The sequence below is a fragment of the Sminthopsis crassicaudata genome, chromosome 5 (assembly GCF_048593235.1).
Source record: "Sminthopsis crassicaudata isolate SCR6 chromosome 5, ASM4859323v1, whole genome shotgun sequence".
Classification (NCBI taxonomy): Eukaryota; Metazoa; Chordata; class Mammalia; order Dasyuromorphia; family Dasyuridae; genus Sminthopsis; species Sminthopsis crassicaudata.
Window position 1 is genome coordinate 281,109,291 of NC_133621.1, and position 18,898 is coordinate 281,128,188.

Consider the following 18,898-nt stretch of genomic DNA (forward strand, 5'->3'; position numbering starts at 1 on the left):
ACCCCAGGATAATATTCTTGGATTATTTCCTACATTATTTTGTCAAGTCCTTTTTTTGGTCACAGCTTTCTGCAGTCCAATTACTCCCATATTTTCTTTTTCATATATGATGTTTCACATTCTGTTCCATTATTTTCTCATTCTTTACAATCTGTTTTGTTGTTTCTTGGTTTCTCATAGCTTCACTGGCTTCCTTTTGCCCAATTCTAATTTTCAATTAATTTCATCTTTGAGACTCTGTACCTCCTGTTCTAGTTGGTTTACTTTTTCCCATCTCCTTATTTTTCTTGGATGGATTTTATTTTTAGTTTTTTCCCAATGTCTCTCACCCAGGGCCTTGTTTCAGCAGCACAATAGAGCCTGGCATTCCCAATCAGGTGATTTTCATTGTCTTCTGGATTAAAACTTCAATTTGACAAAAAGTCTCTATGGTTCCAGCTATACCCAGCTAGCCGATGGGTCCCCACTTGATGTTTCTGTGGGACTACCCTGGAGGTCTTTGCAGTTCAAACAGATTACTCTTCAGGCTTGGATCTTTCTAGATCATCTTGAGTTATATCAGAACCCCTTTTCTTTTCCAAGTCATCTTGATCTTTCACCAATCTGTTCGATCTGAGGCAAAAAGTTGTTCTATTTGTGGGGAAAATCTGGAGAGCTTGAAATTTACCAACTGACTCCTCCATATTCCCAGAATTCTTCCCTCTTTGCAATTTTTGACCTTCTAGCTGATATAATAAACGTGTTAATTTTTAAATTTCTCTGAGTCTTGGACAATTTGGAACATTTTTCATGAAGTTAATTCGTTCATTTCTTCATTTTGAGGTATTTTGCTAGGGAATCTAGGGAAGATTTTCAGCACATGGTCAATATGGACATTTTTTGTAAGAGAGATAGAATGATCTAGTAGATTGCAGAAATTTAAAATAAATGAGTTGGTATGAGATAAATGAGAGGAGGCAAATCTATTGGAGGAGATGGGATGGCACAGGAGCACCTGAACAAGTAGAAAGCTCAACCTTGATAAGGAGTAAAGCTACTTCATCATGGAAGGTAGGGATCAAGGAAATATTGGCAGAAGGCATCGGAATGATAGGAGATGTGGAAGAGGAGAGATGAAGGAGCTCATGCCAGATGTCTCAAATTTTTTTAGTAAAATATGAAGCAAATTAATCAATAGAAAGTATGGGGGAGAAGGAAAACATGGAAGGTTTGAGAGACAATGAAAAAGTATGGAAGAGCTGCCGTGGAAAGTAGGATAGTCAATTGATAAAGGAGGCATGGTAGGCCTGGAAGTAGTGAGGATTTGGTTGAGGTTATATATCATAAATTTGTAGTGACCTCATTAACAATAGGTGATTTTCTGATTTTTAATTCATTTCCTATTTAAACTTACATTTTTATTTTATGCACTTAAAATATTTTTGAATAATCTTCCATAAGTTTTACAAAACTGCCAGAGATCTATAACATACCCACACATACACACATACACACACACACACACACACACACACACACACACACACACAGAGACACACAAGACTTCTGTTTTAAATGTATCTGTTTTAAATGTATTTTTTCATCAGATGTACATCATGCTTGATATTTGGCATTGACTTGAAAACAATGAACAGTAAAGAATATAATATCCATCATTAGACTGCAACAGCTTTTCCTAGATCCTGATAATTTTTACAGAATAAAGTCCACTCCTTCAAAGTACATATATAAAACACAAAAAAGTTCAAGCAATATAACACAGTTAGAAGTTTATATAATGAAGGCATTAAGGATCTTATGTGACTAAAGTTCTTATGCCCTTTCTTTTCAATATAGTAGCCTCTTGCAAGCAGGAGGTTTTGATTTCTTCTTGGTGAAGGAATAGAATGAATGAACCCAACAACCAGACCTAGAAAAAGGAACTCTGACATCAACATTTCCCTAGTTTCCTCAGTTTTGAGACTTTTACGCAGATGTGTCTCTCCCTTTTTTAAAAAAAAGTAACATACTATCTTTTTTTTTTTTTTACTATTCCAAAACATCTAAAGAATCTAAAATGAAAGACTTAAGATAAAATTCTTTGTTATCAGTAATGATTTACATTAAATATTAAATTTCTAAAATTTCAACTGTCATAAACAAAATGTTAATGTATAAGTTTTGGTGAACTAAATAGTCCAGAAGAGTTTTATTTTCTATATCATGATCAGATTAAATACATCACAATAGCAAATGTGAACTTTTAAATTAAAATTAAATTACATTAAATTAAATTAAGTTAGTATTGATACTCATTATTCTTACCACTTTTTTGGCAGAAACTCCCAAAATTGAACTTAGCCAAAGTTTTAAATGCTGCTCATCAAATTACAAAAATCAGTAAGCTATTTGAAGAATTTCTACTCTTATATTATTATTGCTTACCTTAAAATGATAGATTTGTTCATGTATTTTTTATTCATTTTTAATATAGGAGGAGAAGGGAGTCGCACTGTCAATACAGAAGATACAGCTTTTCTTAGAGACAATCAGCCAGACAATGAAAAAGATTTAACAGATTCTTTCTCTAAGTCTTCATCCCAAGCCCATTGCTCTCATGCTGTCCATCCCTCACCTGCTTGCTTTTCACAGTCTTCCCTGATGAAGTCTACTCTTCTGGACATAAAGGTAATTATATTTGGTGGTGTTCTTATATTTTTCCCCTATGTGTTCATCCTCTGTCCTTTTCTCTTATGCTCATAACCTCTTCATGGAAATGAGAAGGATTCTAGAAATGGAAGTCACATCACAAGAAAATTCAGGGAAATTTACACAAAGTTAAAACATTGATGGATCCAAACAATTTATGTGTGAGCTCTCAGAAAGAAGAAGAATTATAAAGCAGGCAAAATGAAGGACAAATCAAAAATTATGAAGATAAAGTGACAGAAGAGGAAAGAGAAAGGGGGGGGGGAGAATTCAGTCAACATGGTCAAGATGTTATGTCTCTTCCCTCCAGTCATATGGTATCTTATCTTCCCTTTTAGATTAATATAACTTGAAAACAAGAGCTATGTATCCTATTATTTTTATCCATTATTACTATTTGAATTTGTTGAAGTAATAATCAAAACATTCATCAGTATATGTGCTGTGCTAAACTCATACTTATAGAAAAGAGTTTCTGTAAACTAAATGTCTAAAATAAGCGATTGAACACATTGAATTCTTTGCATGATTTCATTGCTAGAGCCATCACCTTCTGGCATGTGCAGTATGGCAGACAGGTTTACATAATTTGTGCTAGCCATGCATTTATGAATAAATCTGGGGACATTGTACATCTCATTCTCATTAATTATAGGAATATCCAACAGACTCAGAAGAGGAAGCAAAGGAAAATGATGTTTTAGTTAAGAATGATACTGTTAAACAAATATCTCATGAAATTCCAAATATTCCTGATCAGCTACAAGAGAAATGTGCTGAGAGAAAAAGTAAGCTTGTTTTGACAGAGCACTTGTCAAATCCATTACTACTGTTCCATAGCATAGAGTCTCCCAGAGTGGCCTAAGGGCTAAGAAGTTCAATGTCTTGCCCATGGTCAAACAACCAAAATATCAGCAATAGAAATTAAACCCAAGACTGTCTAATTCCAAACTGGCCATCTATCTACCATAATGTGGTTCGCCTCAAGTTGTAGAATATTCTTACAAAACTTTTCTTTTGATAAAATGCCATTATAAATTATTAAATGTGGTCTATTTTTGAAAAAAAAAGTTCTATAAACTATAGCATATGTTCTATAAACGTAAACATAAAATTACCACTTATCTCCTAACTTCTATTTTTGAAAAACCCTACTTTGTCCATAAGCCCTAAATCCAAATGTTGCTCTCTTAATCTAACTGTGTCTCCTGGGATTTTTTGTCTCTTGTCATTTTCATTTAATTTTTCCTGAAGCAATTATGAGTAGAGATATTTAAATAGTTTTAATATGTTCAATAGCATATATTACAATTTTTCTTGTGGTTATTTACATATATTTTATAGCCACAATATCAACATTAAGATTGGAAGAGGAAGAAGAGTCACGTTGGGATTCAGAGGTATTTTCTATTAAGTTATTTTGAACCATCAATATTGATTGTTACTTTTAAAATTACATTTTAGATTTGCTTATTTACTTATCACTGCAATCCTGGGTGGAATTAGAATTGGAATTTTAGAGCTGGAAGTGATTTCAGAGATAATCTAGTAAAACTATTCATTTAAGATGTAGGGAAGGTGCACCTCAGAGAAGTCAACTAACTTGCCTATGGTCTCACAGCTAGTTTAGTGAACAGCCAAGAAGAGAATTTAATGGTCCTAACCTTCAGGACCTCATGCTTTGTACTCTACTCCTCAATAACTAATCAGTGTCAAAGTGCCTCTCAGTTAATCTGTCATTGAGTCAACAAGTATCATAGTACCTCTCACTGTTCCAGGTATTCCAGTAAAGTAAGAGACTTTACAGAAATAGAAGCCTCCTTCCCTACTACATGATCAGCTTACCTATAAGTTCGAGGATGTGACCTACATAAGTTGATGTTATGGCCAACTCTTGGCAAATTTCTGTGTAAACTTCTATACACAACTGCAGAGTCCAATAGATGGGAAATGGAAGAGTTAGTAGTGTTTAATCAGAAAAGACGTAATGAAAGAGGTAATAATTAGGGTGTAATGATAGGGTCATATTTGAATTGACAGAGAAGAAGCAGGAAAACATTCACAGAGAGAGAGAGAGAGAGAGAGAGAGAGAGAGAGAGAGAGAGAGAGAGAGAGAGAGAGAGGAAGGATGGTAATGCAAGCAATGGAAATCTTAAGATTTAGCTGTTTCAGAGGGCCACTAATAAAAGGCACAGATTATTTTCCATAAAAAAGAGTGTGAGTAGATTTGCTTTGAATCAAGGAGCCAGTCGTTTCTTAGGCAGTAGAATAATATATTGAAACCTATTTTAGGAAAACGTTTTGTGATCATTATCAAAAATCAACTGGAACAGAGGTTTATCCTAGACAAAAAGAGGTTGTTCCAGTAGGGTGTAAGGTGAAAAACTGGAGTAGGTGTGAAAATAGTAAAGATTATTGTTAGGTTCTTACTAAGTGCTAATGAGATAATGAGATATTAGGTTCTTACTAAGGGCTAAGTCGGTACTTAACAATTCTCTAGTTCTGGTCTTTCCTAGGAGTTCAACCCCTTTGAATTTCTGGGGAGGAGCTTGCATGCTTAGAAGGAGCATGTTTATTGGTTGAAGTAATTTTTCCCAGAAGCCCTTGCGTTATCCCACGCCCATTTTCTGGGAGGATAAAAGAGGGTGGCGCTCAAAAGATAGGGAGTCTTGTCTGGGCCAGACTTAAGGCGGCTCTCCAGAGGAAGAAGAAGTCGAGAGACCAGAGGGCGATTGGCAGTTTCTGGAGACAACAGCACATTACAGGTTATTTTGAAGAATGATTTAGCAGTGTGTAGCTATTAATTGGTTGCAAGAGGAAAAGAAATAACTGAGGTTTTTTTTAAAGCTAAGGACCTGGAAAAATGTGCATGCCATGGAGAGAAATGAGGAAGTTGGAAAGGGTTGGAGGGTTCACATGATTACAGAGTAAGGTAACTTTTTAATGTGTTGTCAGGAAACATTTCAATGGAGTTATCTCAGAGATTGCTTGTACTTTAGATACTTGAGAATAAAATCGGATGATTTCCATGTCTTCTGGTAAGGGAGGATCAGAAATCTGGATCACACCACAATCACTTTATAACTGTGATAGGCTAAGTTGAAGGGACTAGCTCTTAGCTTTTTGTTGGAAATAATTAAAGGCAGAGGCAAAAAATGTGAAGACAAGAAAAGGGCATGAGTATGCTTATGCTTACTAGTTTAGGTAAAATGGAGATTAGAGACTTTTCTTACCATATATCATCACCATATAGATTAAAAAAAAAATTATGATCCAAAAGAGTTTTAGAGGCGATCATTAAAGCTATAAAGCTATAAAGAGGCGATATATTAAAGATATCAAACATGAGTACAAGAAATTAAACAAAGAAAAAAACAATTTACACGTGGGAGACCTCTAGAGAAAGTGAAAATTGTGTTGAATACTGGATTAGCAACAATGAATGTTTTAGTACAATACATATGTGGTTAAGCTAAAATTTAATGTCTATGTGATGAGGAGAAATTCTACTGTCTACTGGGGAGATAAACCCAGTCTCCTCTCTTTTTATACATTTTTTGCTTTTTGACTCTCTTATTTCTGTGTGTTTATATATATATATATATATGTGTGTGTGTGTGTGTGTGTGTGTGTGTGTGTGTGTGTGTGTACCTGTGTATATGTGAACATATACAAATTTACAAACATATATAAAGATAGGTTGATAGATTGATAGACAGGATAAATCTAAATCAATCTACACTTTACAAAGCCTCCTTGGTCAGTAGTTTCAGTCATGTCTGAAGACATGAGACCCAATTTGGAGTTTTCTTGCAAAGGGATTGAAGTAGTTTTGCCATTTCCTTATTAGTAAGGAAATGAGGCAAAGAGGATTTAATGACTTGGCCAGGTTCATACAGCTAGTGTCTGAGGCAGGATTTAAATTCATGAAGATGAATCTTCTGATTCTAAGCCCAGGGACCTATCAAATATACCCCCTCTTCTAAGGGGATTATGTACTGTGCTTTCAATTGAAATCATATTTTCTTCTCCCATATTGTTAATTGGTGCAAAATAGTATTTTACATGTACTGTATGTACTATATGTATTTATATAACTATCTTATGGCAATATCCAAAGTTAGAATGTTATCATTATTTCCAAAGTAGCCATTTCTATATGAAAAGGTATACTCCTGCATGCAGCACATGTTTGCCAGAGTTATCTCATTTAAAGTAAAAAAGACAGAAGAGTAAACCTGAAAATTATGAGCATGAAGTTGTTCTTTTAAAAAAAATGTTAAAGAAAATGTTTTATTTTCTGTAGAACTCTCATTTCTCTCTGTAAATTCTTCAAAGTTTATCAGCAACAAAGATTCAGAAGTGCTTTCATTAGTGGGCTTATTATTTTATTGACCTTTTCGATCTGATCAGTGTTCCACAGAAAATCTGAAAGGATCTGCAAGACATCTTTCATCCACAAATCAAAGCATAAAAGACAGTATTCCATTGAGACATGAAGGTAAGATTATATTTTATAGATAGGTAGGTTTCTTTTTAAAAAAATAAAAATAGCACTTAGGAGCTGGAGAAATGAGGGCTAGATCATGGGGTCTGGATTAAAATCTACCATCAAAAAGGTAAGAAATTGCATAAAGTCCTAGTCCTACTCACATAGCCTTATATAAGCAGCATCACTGAAGGCTTGTCTGAGCAGGAAAAAATAAGGAAGAGACGTGGTATTGGAAGGAGAGAGGGAAATTCATTGCACAAAGAGAGAAGAGAAATAGCTATGTATGAAGTGGAGTGACGGATTGGCTCTACGAATCGTCTTTGTTAATATGCATCCAGCCCTTGCATGGTATTTAGTTTGAGCAAATTGAATGAGCTACTTTTCAGTTTAATTAGCTGGTTATACAGATGACTTTTCTATGAAAGTGCCCATGTCACACAATTCTTTTTGCTGATACAGACTAGACCTGTAATTTCATTGAAACAGGGTCACAGAGAATTGTCTAGAGCACCAAAAGTACCTTGTTCATAGTCACACAACCAATCTGGGACTCAGGCTTGCACCTTCATTCTAGGGCTGCCTCTCAAACTTCACTGGTCTCTCTTATCCCCTTATTCTGAACCTTTTGGTTTATTTATTTCAGATAAATCTATCGGACAAAATGAAAAATGAAAAAAATTATTATAAAATTCATTTTTAAAACCTTAAAGATCTGCTTACTAAAGGCATTTTCTTGTTTCTGTTCCTGCCTTTGTACGTTATACTCTATAAGCTAAAGACAGTAAATAGTGACAAAAGTGATTAAAAAAAAAGTTGAAAAATAATAGGCAACAGAAAGTGAGAAACAGAGATGGGAGAAGTTGGTGCTAGAATTTTGGAACTAGGAAGAGAAAGCAACTAAAGACCCCTTTCCTTGCATTAGGGTTTGAGATCCTCAGGATATACTTTGAAATATCTTTGATGGCCACTTTGCTGCATGTTAGAATCCAGTTACATAGATTAAGGATATTAAACTGAGGTGATCATAGGATAAAATACAAACTAAAGAAAATGGTTTTTTCCAATAACTGGAGGTGGTGGATTGAGAGGGAAAGGGTGGGGGTGGCAGAGGCAGGAATCACTTGCATCAAACATTTAACAGATGAAGATATGTTGGCTTCTGAGGTCTTTGACAGTAGGATTCTACTGTACTTATGTCTTAGTTCATACTGCTTATCTTTACTTTCTTTGAAAGCCACATTATTTTGATTGTTTTTTCTAAATTTTGTCCTGCCCTGTTTCCATTCAGGTCATCTGTTAATAAGCTCTCTCTTCTTTTTCTCATTTGTATTTTACTAGTCTTCCGGAAAATTATTTGTTGATTTATTTTAAAGGGGTACTTATAAATATTGTCAACTTTTGTAACAGAGCATCTACTATTATGTTCATGACGCAATCCATCCCAAAACTTATTCAACTTAGACAAAATAGCTATTTTTTTTCCTGAAAAATGGCTTTTTTTCCCCTGAAATTTTCTTAAAGGAAAACAGACCAAATGTAAAATAATAACAAAAATAATTATGTATAAATATTTACTTACCCCCAGGTCCCATGAGTTTTGTCTACATTTGTCTAGATGCTCTAGATACTGATAGATTGAGGGTGATGTTCCCTGCCCACCTTGTCTTGAGTTATGTACAGTCTACTTTGCTAATTTCTGAGATGCAAAAAAAAAAAAAAAAAAACAACCCATTACTTTATTGCTAGACATTCAGTAATTTCCCCCACAGAATACACATATTAGGACAAATATTGCTCATATCCAGAAGCATAGACTATCTCTCTCTCCTAGAAATTTAACTAGCACATGTATTCCAACTATCTATACCATTGGAGTAATACCAAAGATTGCCAGCATGAATGAAGAAAAAAAGAACTTCAGGTTAGAAAAGTGAAGGGAGAGCATAAAAACGATTGTGAAAGGGAGATTACATAGAAGTGATTGCTCCTGAAATGATACAGTATGCCACAGAAGGCCAGAAAATGGCCTTAAGAATATTACTTGACAGCTTTGTGTAGAATAGACCAAAGACCCAAGTAGTAATTAATTGCAAAAATCCAAGTAAAATTGGATGAGATCATAAAAGTAGAAAGGTAAATTTGAGAATGAAGAAGAGAAGTGATGATATTTATTGTAGAGTGCACATTTTTTAATGAGGAACAGACCATGCCAGCACTGATAACTAAGAAAAGGGAAGCAGGAAACTAAAAGTTGGTTATTTTCAATTTGAAGGTCCAGAAAGACAAATAGACTGAGAAATACAGAACCTTTTAAAATTCACTTGTTTTCCAATAAAAGCAGAAGTCAACCAGACTCCTTCTGGAAGAAAGTACCTCTCTTCTAATGAAATATCAGGTTGTTCTAGCTTTTTTTGGAAGCTATATAGATACTGAACATACATAATTCAGAAAATAATTCTGAACAAATTCTGAAAAACTTACTCCTAATTTGTGTTTGAGTTTGTGTTCACAAAGATGACATGAAATTTGTCAAGTACTTTGCTGAAATTTAGGTATATAATAATAACAATAATCCCTTGGTCAGTAGGTCTAATAACTCTGTCAAAATGTGAAGATAATATGGTATAATCTATTCTGACCACTTCCCAATGAAATTCTGATAATAGCATGAGATAAGCAACAAAGAAGTAAGAGATTTTTATAATGACCTAGTATCTGAGGCGATAAGGTCAAGAAGATAGACTGACAACAATCTAAGCTGATTTAGCAGTTAAGATACCATTAATAACTTTGGAGTAAGAAGTTTTGGTAGAGAGTTAGGCCCAAAGCCGGAAAAAAAAAAGGTTTCTGAAGTAACTATAAATTAAGTTTGTTAATTAGACAAACAAAAAAGAGCAGAGTTATTGGACAATAACATGGAGATGGCATAATTATTTTTATACCTCTTTTATTTATTTTCTTAATTAATTTTTAATAATTATAACATTTTCTTTGACAGTACATATGCATAGGTATTTTTTTTTTTACAAAATTATCCCTTGTACTCCTTTCTGTTCCGAGTTTTTCCCCTCCTTCCCTCCACCCCCTCCCCTAGATGGCAGGCATTCCCATACATATTAAATATCTTATTGTATATCCTAGGTACAATATATGTGTGCAGAACCGAATTTTGTTGTTGGTGTTGCAAAGGAAGGATTGTATTCGCAAGATAAAAATAATCTGGGAAGAGAAACAAAACAAAACAAAAAGCATTGCTCTCAGTTTACACTCATTTCCCAGTGTTCCTTTTCTGGGTGTAGCTGATTCTGTCCATCATGAATCAATTGGAATTGGATTAGCTCTTCTCTATGTTGAAGATATTCACTTCCATCAGAATACATCCTCATACAGTATCATTGTTGAAGTGTATAATGATCCCCTAGTTCTACTCGTTTCACTCAGCATCAGTTGATATAAGTCTCTCCAAGCCTCTCTGTATTCCTCCAGTTGGTCATTTCTTATAGAACAATAATATTCCATAACATTCATATACCATAATTTACTCAACCATTCTCCAATTGATGGACATACATTCATTTTCCAGTTTCTAGCCACTATGAAAAGGGCTGCCACAAACATTTTGGCACATACAGGTCCCTTTCCATTCTTTTGCATTTCCTTGGGATATAAGCCCAATAGTAGCACTGCTCGGTCAAAGGGTATGCACATTTTGATAACTTTTGGGGCATAATTCCAGATTGCTCTCCAGAATGGTTGGATTCTTTCACAACTCCACCAACAATGCATCAGTGTCCCAGTTTTCCCACAGCCCCTCCAACATTCATTGTTATTAGTTCCTGTCATCTTAGCCAATCAGACAGATGTGTAATGATATCTCAGAGTTGTCTTAATTTGCATTTTTCTGATCAATAGTGACTTGGAACATACTTTCATATGAGTGGAAATAGTTTTAATTTCATCATCTGAAAATTGTCTGTTCATATCCTTTGACCATTTATCAATTGGAGTAATGGCTTGATTTCTTATAAATTAAAGTCAATTCTCTGTATATTTTGGAGATGAGGCTTTTATCAGAACCTTTAACTGTAAAAATGTTTTCCCAATTTGTTACTTCCCTTCTAATCTTGTTTGCATTAGTTTTGTTTGTGCAGAAACTTTTTAATTTGGCGTAATCAAAATTTTCTATTTTGTGATCTATAAAGATCTCTAGTTCTCCCTTGGACACAAATTCCTTCCTCCTCCACAAGTCTGAGAGGTAAACCATCCCATGTTCCTCCCATTTATTTATGATTTCGTTCTTTATGCCTAAATCTTGGGCCCATTTTGATTTTATCTTAGTATGTGGTGTTAAATGTGGGTCCATGCCTAGTTTCTGGAGATGGCATAATTAAATAAAAGATAAAGAAACTTTAGAGACCCCAAAATTAACTGTTTATTAGATATTCTAGCATGATTAAACCCTTTCATCCATAATTATTTACTATTTATCCTTTTTTTCATAAATGTAATTTTGTCACATTTTAAAGGGAATATTAAACTCATAAAGGTTGGAATTCAAGTAGGACAATCAAGCCCCCAAATGTTTAAATTGTTGAGGTTTTTTGTTTTTTTTTACTAAATTATGAATATATATTCCAAGTTAAGGACTAATCTTCAAGAAGTAAGATTATTCTGAGAAAAAAATAACTTAGATGAAAGTAGTTCATGTTAGAAAAAAATGATACAATCATACATAGAAGAAAGGCTACTTCATTTTTAAAAATATATATTCACTGAAAGAATGTAAATTGTAAGCATTTTCTGTGGGAAAATATTTCAAAATAATGGGTAAAAAGCTAGACTAAAAGCTTAGACTAAAACACATGGTTTTTAGTTTTATCTATGATTCATATTACTTATGTGATGCTGGGCAAGTGACTTAACCTCAAAGTATCCTATCTTGGTAACTCTTTAAGTCTGTAAGTTGCAATGAAGGGACTAGCATCTATTTTCTTAACTAAGAGTTTTCTCTAAATAAATCAGAGGTTTAAAAAAATCAGTTTCAGACTATTTTATAATCCTAAGAAATTTGAAAACTCAAATATGAATACATGTTTGAAATATGCATGTTAAATTTAAAAGGTCTTTGCAAGGATCTTATTAATGTACTCCTTGTGGCAACACACACGTAGAGAGAGGCTTTGATAATCCAAGAGAGCTGATAATCCAAGTAAAAGAGAATAGGCTCAGTATTGAAGGAAAACAGTTGTTGGTGATTTTTTGTCATGTTACCTGAAAGACAAAATATCACAAATAAAAACAAACAACAACAACAACAAAAAAAAAACATAGTTGGAAATTTTGAGTGACATTCTATGAAAAAATGTGTCAGTTAGATAAAACTAAAATATTATTTTAAAATATTATATTAAAGTATTTACTTTTGAGATGCTTTAAACTTGGATTCTACAAGTACTTCTGAGATAAATCACAGAAGTTCCAAGAATTTAAACTTGCAAAAGAATCATCCTTGCAAATCCTTGCCAGTGACTAAAAATAACTAGGTTCCACAGAGCTTAGAAATATTCAATTAAAAGAAGATGAAGGAGCTGCAGCTGGAAGTGGGCCCTATAAGGTTGGAGTTCAAGTAGAAAAACCAGGCCCCCAGAAGCATTGTGAACCACCTCTAGAAAAAGAAGCCCCAAAACATAAGATATAGGCGTTAATATTCTGAATTTATTTGCTCAATTTGTAACATTACAAACTTTATTCTTAGTAGAAGTAAGTTAAATAAATGGTAAAGTCATGTCATAATGAAATTCACTGCCCTGTGGTTAATCTTCTCAACAGACTAGAATCTAGGAGGTATCTTTCTAACAAGTGTTCTGATGTTCTCCTCTAATCCCCTGTAACATCTTCGACAAATACTGAAAGGGGCTAGGTTAAACTTGTGTCCTAATTGTGCTCTAATTGTCTTCTGTGTACTTAATTGTAAATTCCTACTTTTTTTAAAAATCCAAAAATCTTTAGGTTTGAATATCCCCAAATAAAATCCATATATGAATTTTTTTTTCTTTTTTTCTGTCATTTTGGATTATTTAGAGCTAACTTTGTTGATAGGTACAATTCTCTAAAAGTTCTGTTAATCTTTTCACCACTGAATTACTACTCCATCATATCCTATTCTATCTAGCTCTCAGATAACTAATTTTTATTTTATTATTTTTCCCCCCTGAGGCTGGGGTTAAGTGACTTGCCCAGGGTCACACAGCTAGGAAGTGTTAAGTGTCTGAGACCAGATTTGAACTCTGGTCCTCCTGAATTCAAGGCTGGTGCTCTCCACTGTGCCACCTAGCTGCCCCTGATAACTAATTTTTAAAATGAATTTCAAATTAGCTACTGGATCCATGTTACATGTTTCCTTGATTTTAATCAGAGTAGCTTATAGACTAACTGAAGAAATCAGATTTCATTTATTTTATTTCCCTATTTCTTTGAGACAATCCTGGTCAGTGGTTTCACAATTACAATTTATATTCCATTCTCTCTGTGTTTTTAAATATCGGTTTGATTCTGTCTTTTAAAAATTGATTTTATCTTCTTTCTGACTTTCATGATTTTTGTCTCTGAGCTTAGTTCAAAAATTAATCTGTTCTGTCATGAATTACCTTTAAAAATCCAGTTCTCTTGTTATGTTTCTATTCTTGTGTAAGGAAATCTGTTATCCTTGGATGCATATGGTCTAGGATCTTCATCCACAAATATATTCTTCAAGAATATTTGATTTGTAATCCAAAGAAGTCTAGTCCAATGTCTCTGATCTTGGAGATGGACTCAAAAAGGAAGATTTCTTGGTCACAAAACAGAAGGAAGGCGTTGTTGCTAACCCCTGATTCTCAACTAGCAGTCTGTCATGTTGTTCCCATCGTCATGATGCCATTCTCTAAGCTATGGCATTGTTTTTCCCACTTCCCCACTTCCTTTCTTCTCTTTCCCAAACCTATATCAAGGTCAGTAATCACTAACTCTTAGTCTTTGATTATTGAGAAAGTCCATTGACCCAATTTATTGCTTACTTGCTAGCCCAATAAATCAGACATAGATTTACTTCTCTCAGTTTACCTTTACTTTTCGAATGTAACAGTTTCAGCTACATTGAGTATATAAATTAGTCTTTATGTCTTCCTGTGCTTTGCTCGTATAAAATAAATATCTTACACACACAAAAAAAAACATAGAATGTAGCAGTAGATTGAAATTATAAAAGAATCAGTTAAATGTGTAATTAGTAAGCTAAAAATTTCTTACATTATATATCTTCCCTCAAAATGGGGGGGATCTTATTTATATAAGAAAAGTAATTGTAAATAAATTAAATTTTCATTTAAATATCAATTTAGACTTGAAACAAAAATCGAAATTTAAAGAATCATCAGACAGAAATCAAGAACGCTTTGATAAAAGAGACCAGAAACAGGTATGAAAGTATATTGAAATTTCTGATATTTCATTTTAGTAAATTACCTTTTATGCTACTTTTAATGTAAGTGTTTTTAGGAACTTGGTGTATTTTCAAATGAATTTTTGTCTTAATTATGGAGTTGAAATTTTCTTTGGAGGTAGCAGGACTAACAGCAAAACTTCAACCCTTGTTAGGTAATAAAAGTAGAGAAGAGTCCCTTGATAATGTTGGCCTTTTTATACATTTCTAACATACTAACTTACTTACTTGATTACATGATTATTTTCCCTTTAGTAGCCAAAATAACGTGTTAAAAGAATTGCCATAGATCTGCATTCATGTGAAAAAGTCTGAATTCTTTCTTACAGACAGGTTAAAATTTATTTACCAATGGGAAAATATCTAGAAATGTATATACTTTTAGAAAATATCAATGTATATACATGTTAGTGTGGCATTAAAACATTCCGTGATAATAAAGTCTTAGTATTAATGAACGTTAATCTAATTTATCTTTATCCTAAATAATCTTCTCTGCAGTATCCCCCAAAACTAGTTAAAAACCTTTTGTGACTGAAAAATTACTACCCGGGTAAACTTTATATTTGAATGGCTCCAATTGTTAGGGATGTTTTCTAGTGTTGAGCTACAATTTACTTTTCTGTGATTTCCAACCTGGGGTAATGGTTCTGACTTAACTCCGAATTGAACAAATCAAGCTCTTCTCCAATATTCTAAGTCTCTAATTAGTTAATGACTATTATCCTGAATTCTTTTGAATGGTCTTTCTTATAAACTTGCTTAGAAGTCCTACTTGTGATATGAATCATAGATGACTTCTAAGGTCTCTTTTAGTTGTTCTCAATTGCACATTTCTATTGTCCTATCTAAGAATAATAAAACAGATGTGATTTTAGCAAGACCTGTGGTGTCTCAGTAAGTATACTGTCCAATTTTTTGCCCTTTTGGAAGTCATATCATATTTCTTGTTTTATTATCAAAACATATGCATGGATTATTTTATAAAAGCTTATGTTCCAATTTTATTCATGATAGCTTTATATTTTCCAGATGCTTAGCCTTAAAAAAATATCTCCTTTGCTTTGTGCAACCCAGTAATTGCTATGCATACTGCTGAATCTTTCCTTAAATTAAATAAGTTATTATTTAACATTTCCTACTTTCACAACCAATCCAGTTTAGTTTGTTACTTTATACCCTATTGAAATAACTTTTTTGCCAAAAGTTATTTCAATAGGGTATAAGGTAACCTGCAACAGGTAATCTTCTAGACTGATTTCAAAATGTTTTCTTAAAAAATTTCAAAATATTATTATACTGTGATGACAAATGATGGTGAGTCCTCATATTATCTCTTTTGTAGAAAATAATTTGTTCCTATTACAGGTCCTCTGCAACAGTCCTCTGCAAACGTCCAAGATTACCTTCCCTGAAAAATCTTTTATTTCTTCTTCCTGTCCTCTCTCCTGGAAGGTTTTCCTCCTTCCTTTCTGAAATTTAAAATTTGATGCTATTATTAACCCCTAATTATTACCGCTTTTGTGAAGACTTTCCTGAATAAGCACAACTAATTTTGCCATTTCCCTTTGTATTGACCTCAGCAGTAATGTATACAATTTGAACAGAAAAAGAATAGCTGTACCCAAATTGTATACACTGGGGCAAAACTGTTTTTCATGAGAATTCTTGTGAGAAAGACCTATAAGTATTTATTGTGCCTTAAGTTTAATGCGATATAGCTTCCACTGTCAAGTGGAAATTAAGACATCACTACACACCTCTCAGATTGCCTAAGATGACAGGAAAAGATAATAATGAATGCTGGAGAGGATGTGGGAAAATTGGGACGCTGGTGCATTGTTGGGGGAATTGTGAGGGCAATTTGGAACTATGCCCAAAGGGTTATCAAACAGTGCATACCCTTTGAAGAAGTTGCAAAGATTTGGGGGACTTTTTAATGTGTTAGTTGTCAGGAAACTGACTTAAATTTTAGGAACTTGAGAGTAAAGTAAGATGGTTTCCATATCTTCGGGCAAAAGAGGGCCAAAAATCTGGGTCACAGCACAATCTCTTTTGCAACTGTGATAAGCCCAGTTGAAGCCCAGTCGGAAATAACCAAAGGCAGAAGAATAAAATATGAAAATAAGAAAGGGGCAATGAGTATGCTTATGATTATGCTTATAAATGTATATAAAATGGAGGAAGGAGACAGTTTTTACCTGGTACCACATGAGAGATTAAAAAAAAAAAATTGTGAGCAAAAAAGTGTTTGAAGGCCATCAAGTGCATTAAAGACATAAAATATGAGAACAAGAAATTAAAGAGAAAAAAAAATTAACAGCATGGGGGAGTTGTAGACAAGGTGATCATAGCTGATGTATTGAATACTCAACTAACAACAATGAATGAGATAGTGCAATAGATGTGGATGTGGATGAGGGGTTAAGTTAAAATTTTCTGTTTCTATGATGATTGCAGAAATGCCACCAGTGAGTTTATATGAAACTTAATCCCTCTCTTATACTTTTTTTGCTTTTTTAAAAAACCTCTTTTTTTGTTTGTGTTTTTTTTTATTTGTATGTATTTTTGTGTATAGATTTATATATATATATATGTAGATATAGATTTGTACACATATATATTATACATATGTGTATATATTTTGTGTACATATTTGCGTATGTATGTTATATGTACATATGCAAATTTCAGACATATATAAATATAGATGAATAGATGGATAGATAGATTAAACCCAGATCAAATTGCACCGGGCAAGGCTTTGTCCTTGTTCAGTTCCTTTTCATCATGTCTGATTCTTCAAGAGCACATTTAGTGTTATCAAAGGGACAGAAGTGGATTGACATTTGCTTCTTAGTAAGAAATTGAGGCAAACAGTATCTAAAGAATTTCTTAAGACCATTTAGCTAATGTCTGAGACTAGAATTTAATTCATGAAGATGAATCTTTCTGATTCAGGCCATTATCAAATAATTCTAAGGGGCATTATAAACAAATGTTCTTCTTCCATATTGTTAGCATGTGAAAATAGTATTATATATAGATAGATAGATAGATAGATAGATAGATAGATAGATAGATATATGTATATAGATATAGATATAGATATAGATATAGATATAGATATCATGTCTTATAACCCTGACGATCACAAAGATAATATCCTAAGGTCAAATTTTATCATTATTTACAAGTTAGCCATTTCTGTATGAAAAAGTATATTTCAGCCTGTAGCTCTGTTTACCAGAGTTATCCCCTCTAAAGAAAAAAACATCAAAGAGTAAAATGTAGGTTGTTCTTTTGAAGAAAATGTTATAAAAACATTTTATTTCCCAATAGAATCCTCATTTCTCTCTTAAGTGGAAATTCTTCACAATTTACAAGCACAAAATATTTAGGAGTTCTTTCATCAGTGGGCTTGCTAACTATTTTGTTTATGTTTTCATTTAATCAGTGTTGTCCTAAAAGTGTCCTGGAAAGATCTGTAGGAGGTGTACTTGTATCCACAAATCAAAATATGAAAGACAGTATTTCTTTGGGACAACATGAAGGTAATATAATATTATGTAGATAGTAGAGTTTTATGGAGTTTCTATTAAAAACAAAAAAAGCAAAATGGTATCTGGGAGGTGGAGAAATAGGGGCTGCAACATGGGGGCTGGAATAGTCTATCACATTTGTAGAAGATAGGAAATTGCATGAAGAACTAGTCTTCTCTCAGGACATATAAGCATTATCACTGAAGGCATGCCTGAGCAGGAAAAAAAAAAAGAGAGATACTGGAAGAAGAGAAGAGTTCAAAGGACAAACAGAGAACAGAAATAAATATGTATGTTGTGGAGTGACTGATTGGCCTGAGGAATTGTCTCTGTTAATATGCATTGGTTAGTTATACAGGTGAATCCTAATATGATGTGAGACCATCTCCCATAATTCTTTTTGATATAGAGATTAGACTTTTAATTTCATTGAAAAAGTCTCAGACAATTGTCTAGAGCACTGAGAGTTTAAGTGCTTTGTTCAGTCACACAATCAGTGTGATTCAGAGGTGAGACTCATTGATCTCTCTCAGCCCCAGACTCTTGAGATCTATGGTTGAGTTATGCCTTTGTGTCTTAATAGATAAAATGTAACCTGAATGTGTTATAAAACTTCATTTGTAAAAACTTAAAAGAGCTGCTGATTAAAGATTAGATTATTCTGTTTCTGTTCAGATCCCTGTACTGTAGGCTGAT

General features: G+C 33.3%; 1 protein-coding gene across 1 annotated transcript in view; it reads left to right on the plus strand.

Annotated features, from left to right (window-relative positions):
• Positions 1-2,430: 2,430 nt before the first annotated feature.
• LOC141544753 (uncharacterized) overlaps positions 2,431-18,898 on the plus strand; it is a 49,850-nt gene continuing 33,382 nt past the window's right edge. The window contains exons 1-6 of the mRNA XM_074271268.1: positions 2,431-2,667; positions 3,344-3,476; positions 4,033-4,088; positions 7,102-7,189; positions 14,560-14,636; positions 18,118-18,214. Of these exons, the coding sequence (XP_074127369.1) occupies positions 2,431-2,667; positions 3,344-3,476; positions 4,033-4,088; positions 7,102-7,189; positions 14,560-14,636; positions 18,118-18,214 (688 nt within the window). The remainder of the gene's footprint in view (positions 2,668-3,343; positions 3,477-4,032; positions 4,089-7,101; positions 7,190-14,559; positions 14,637-18,117; positions 18,215-18,898) is intronic.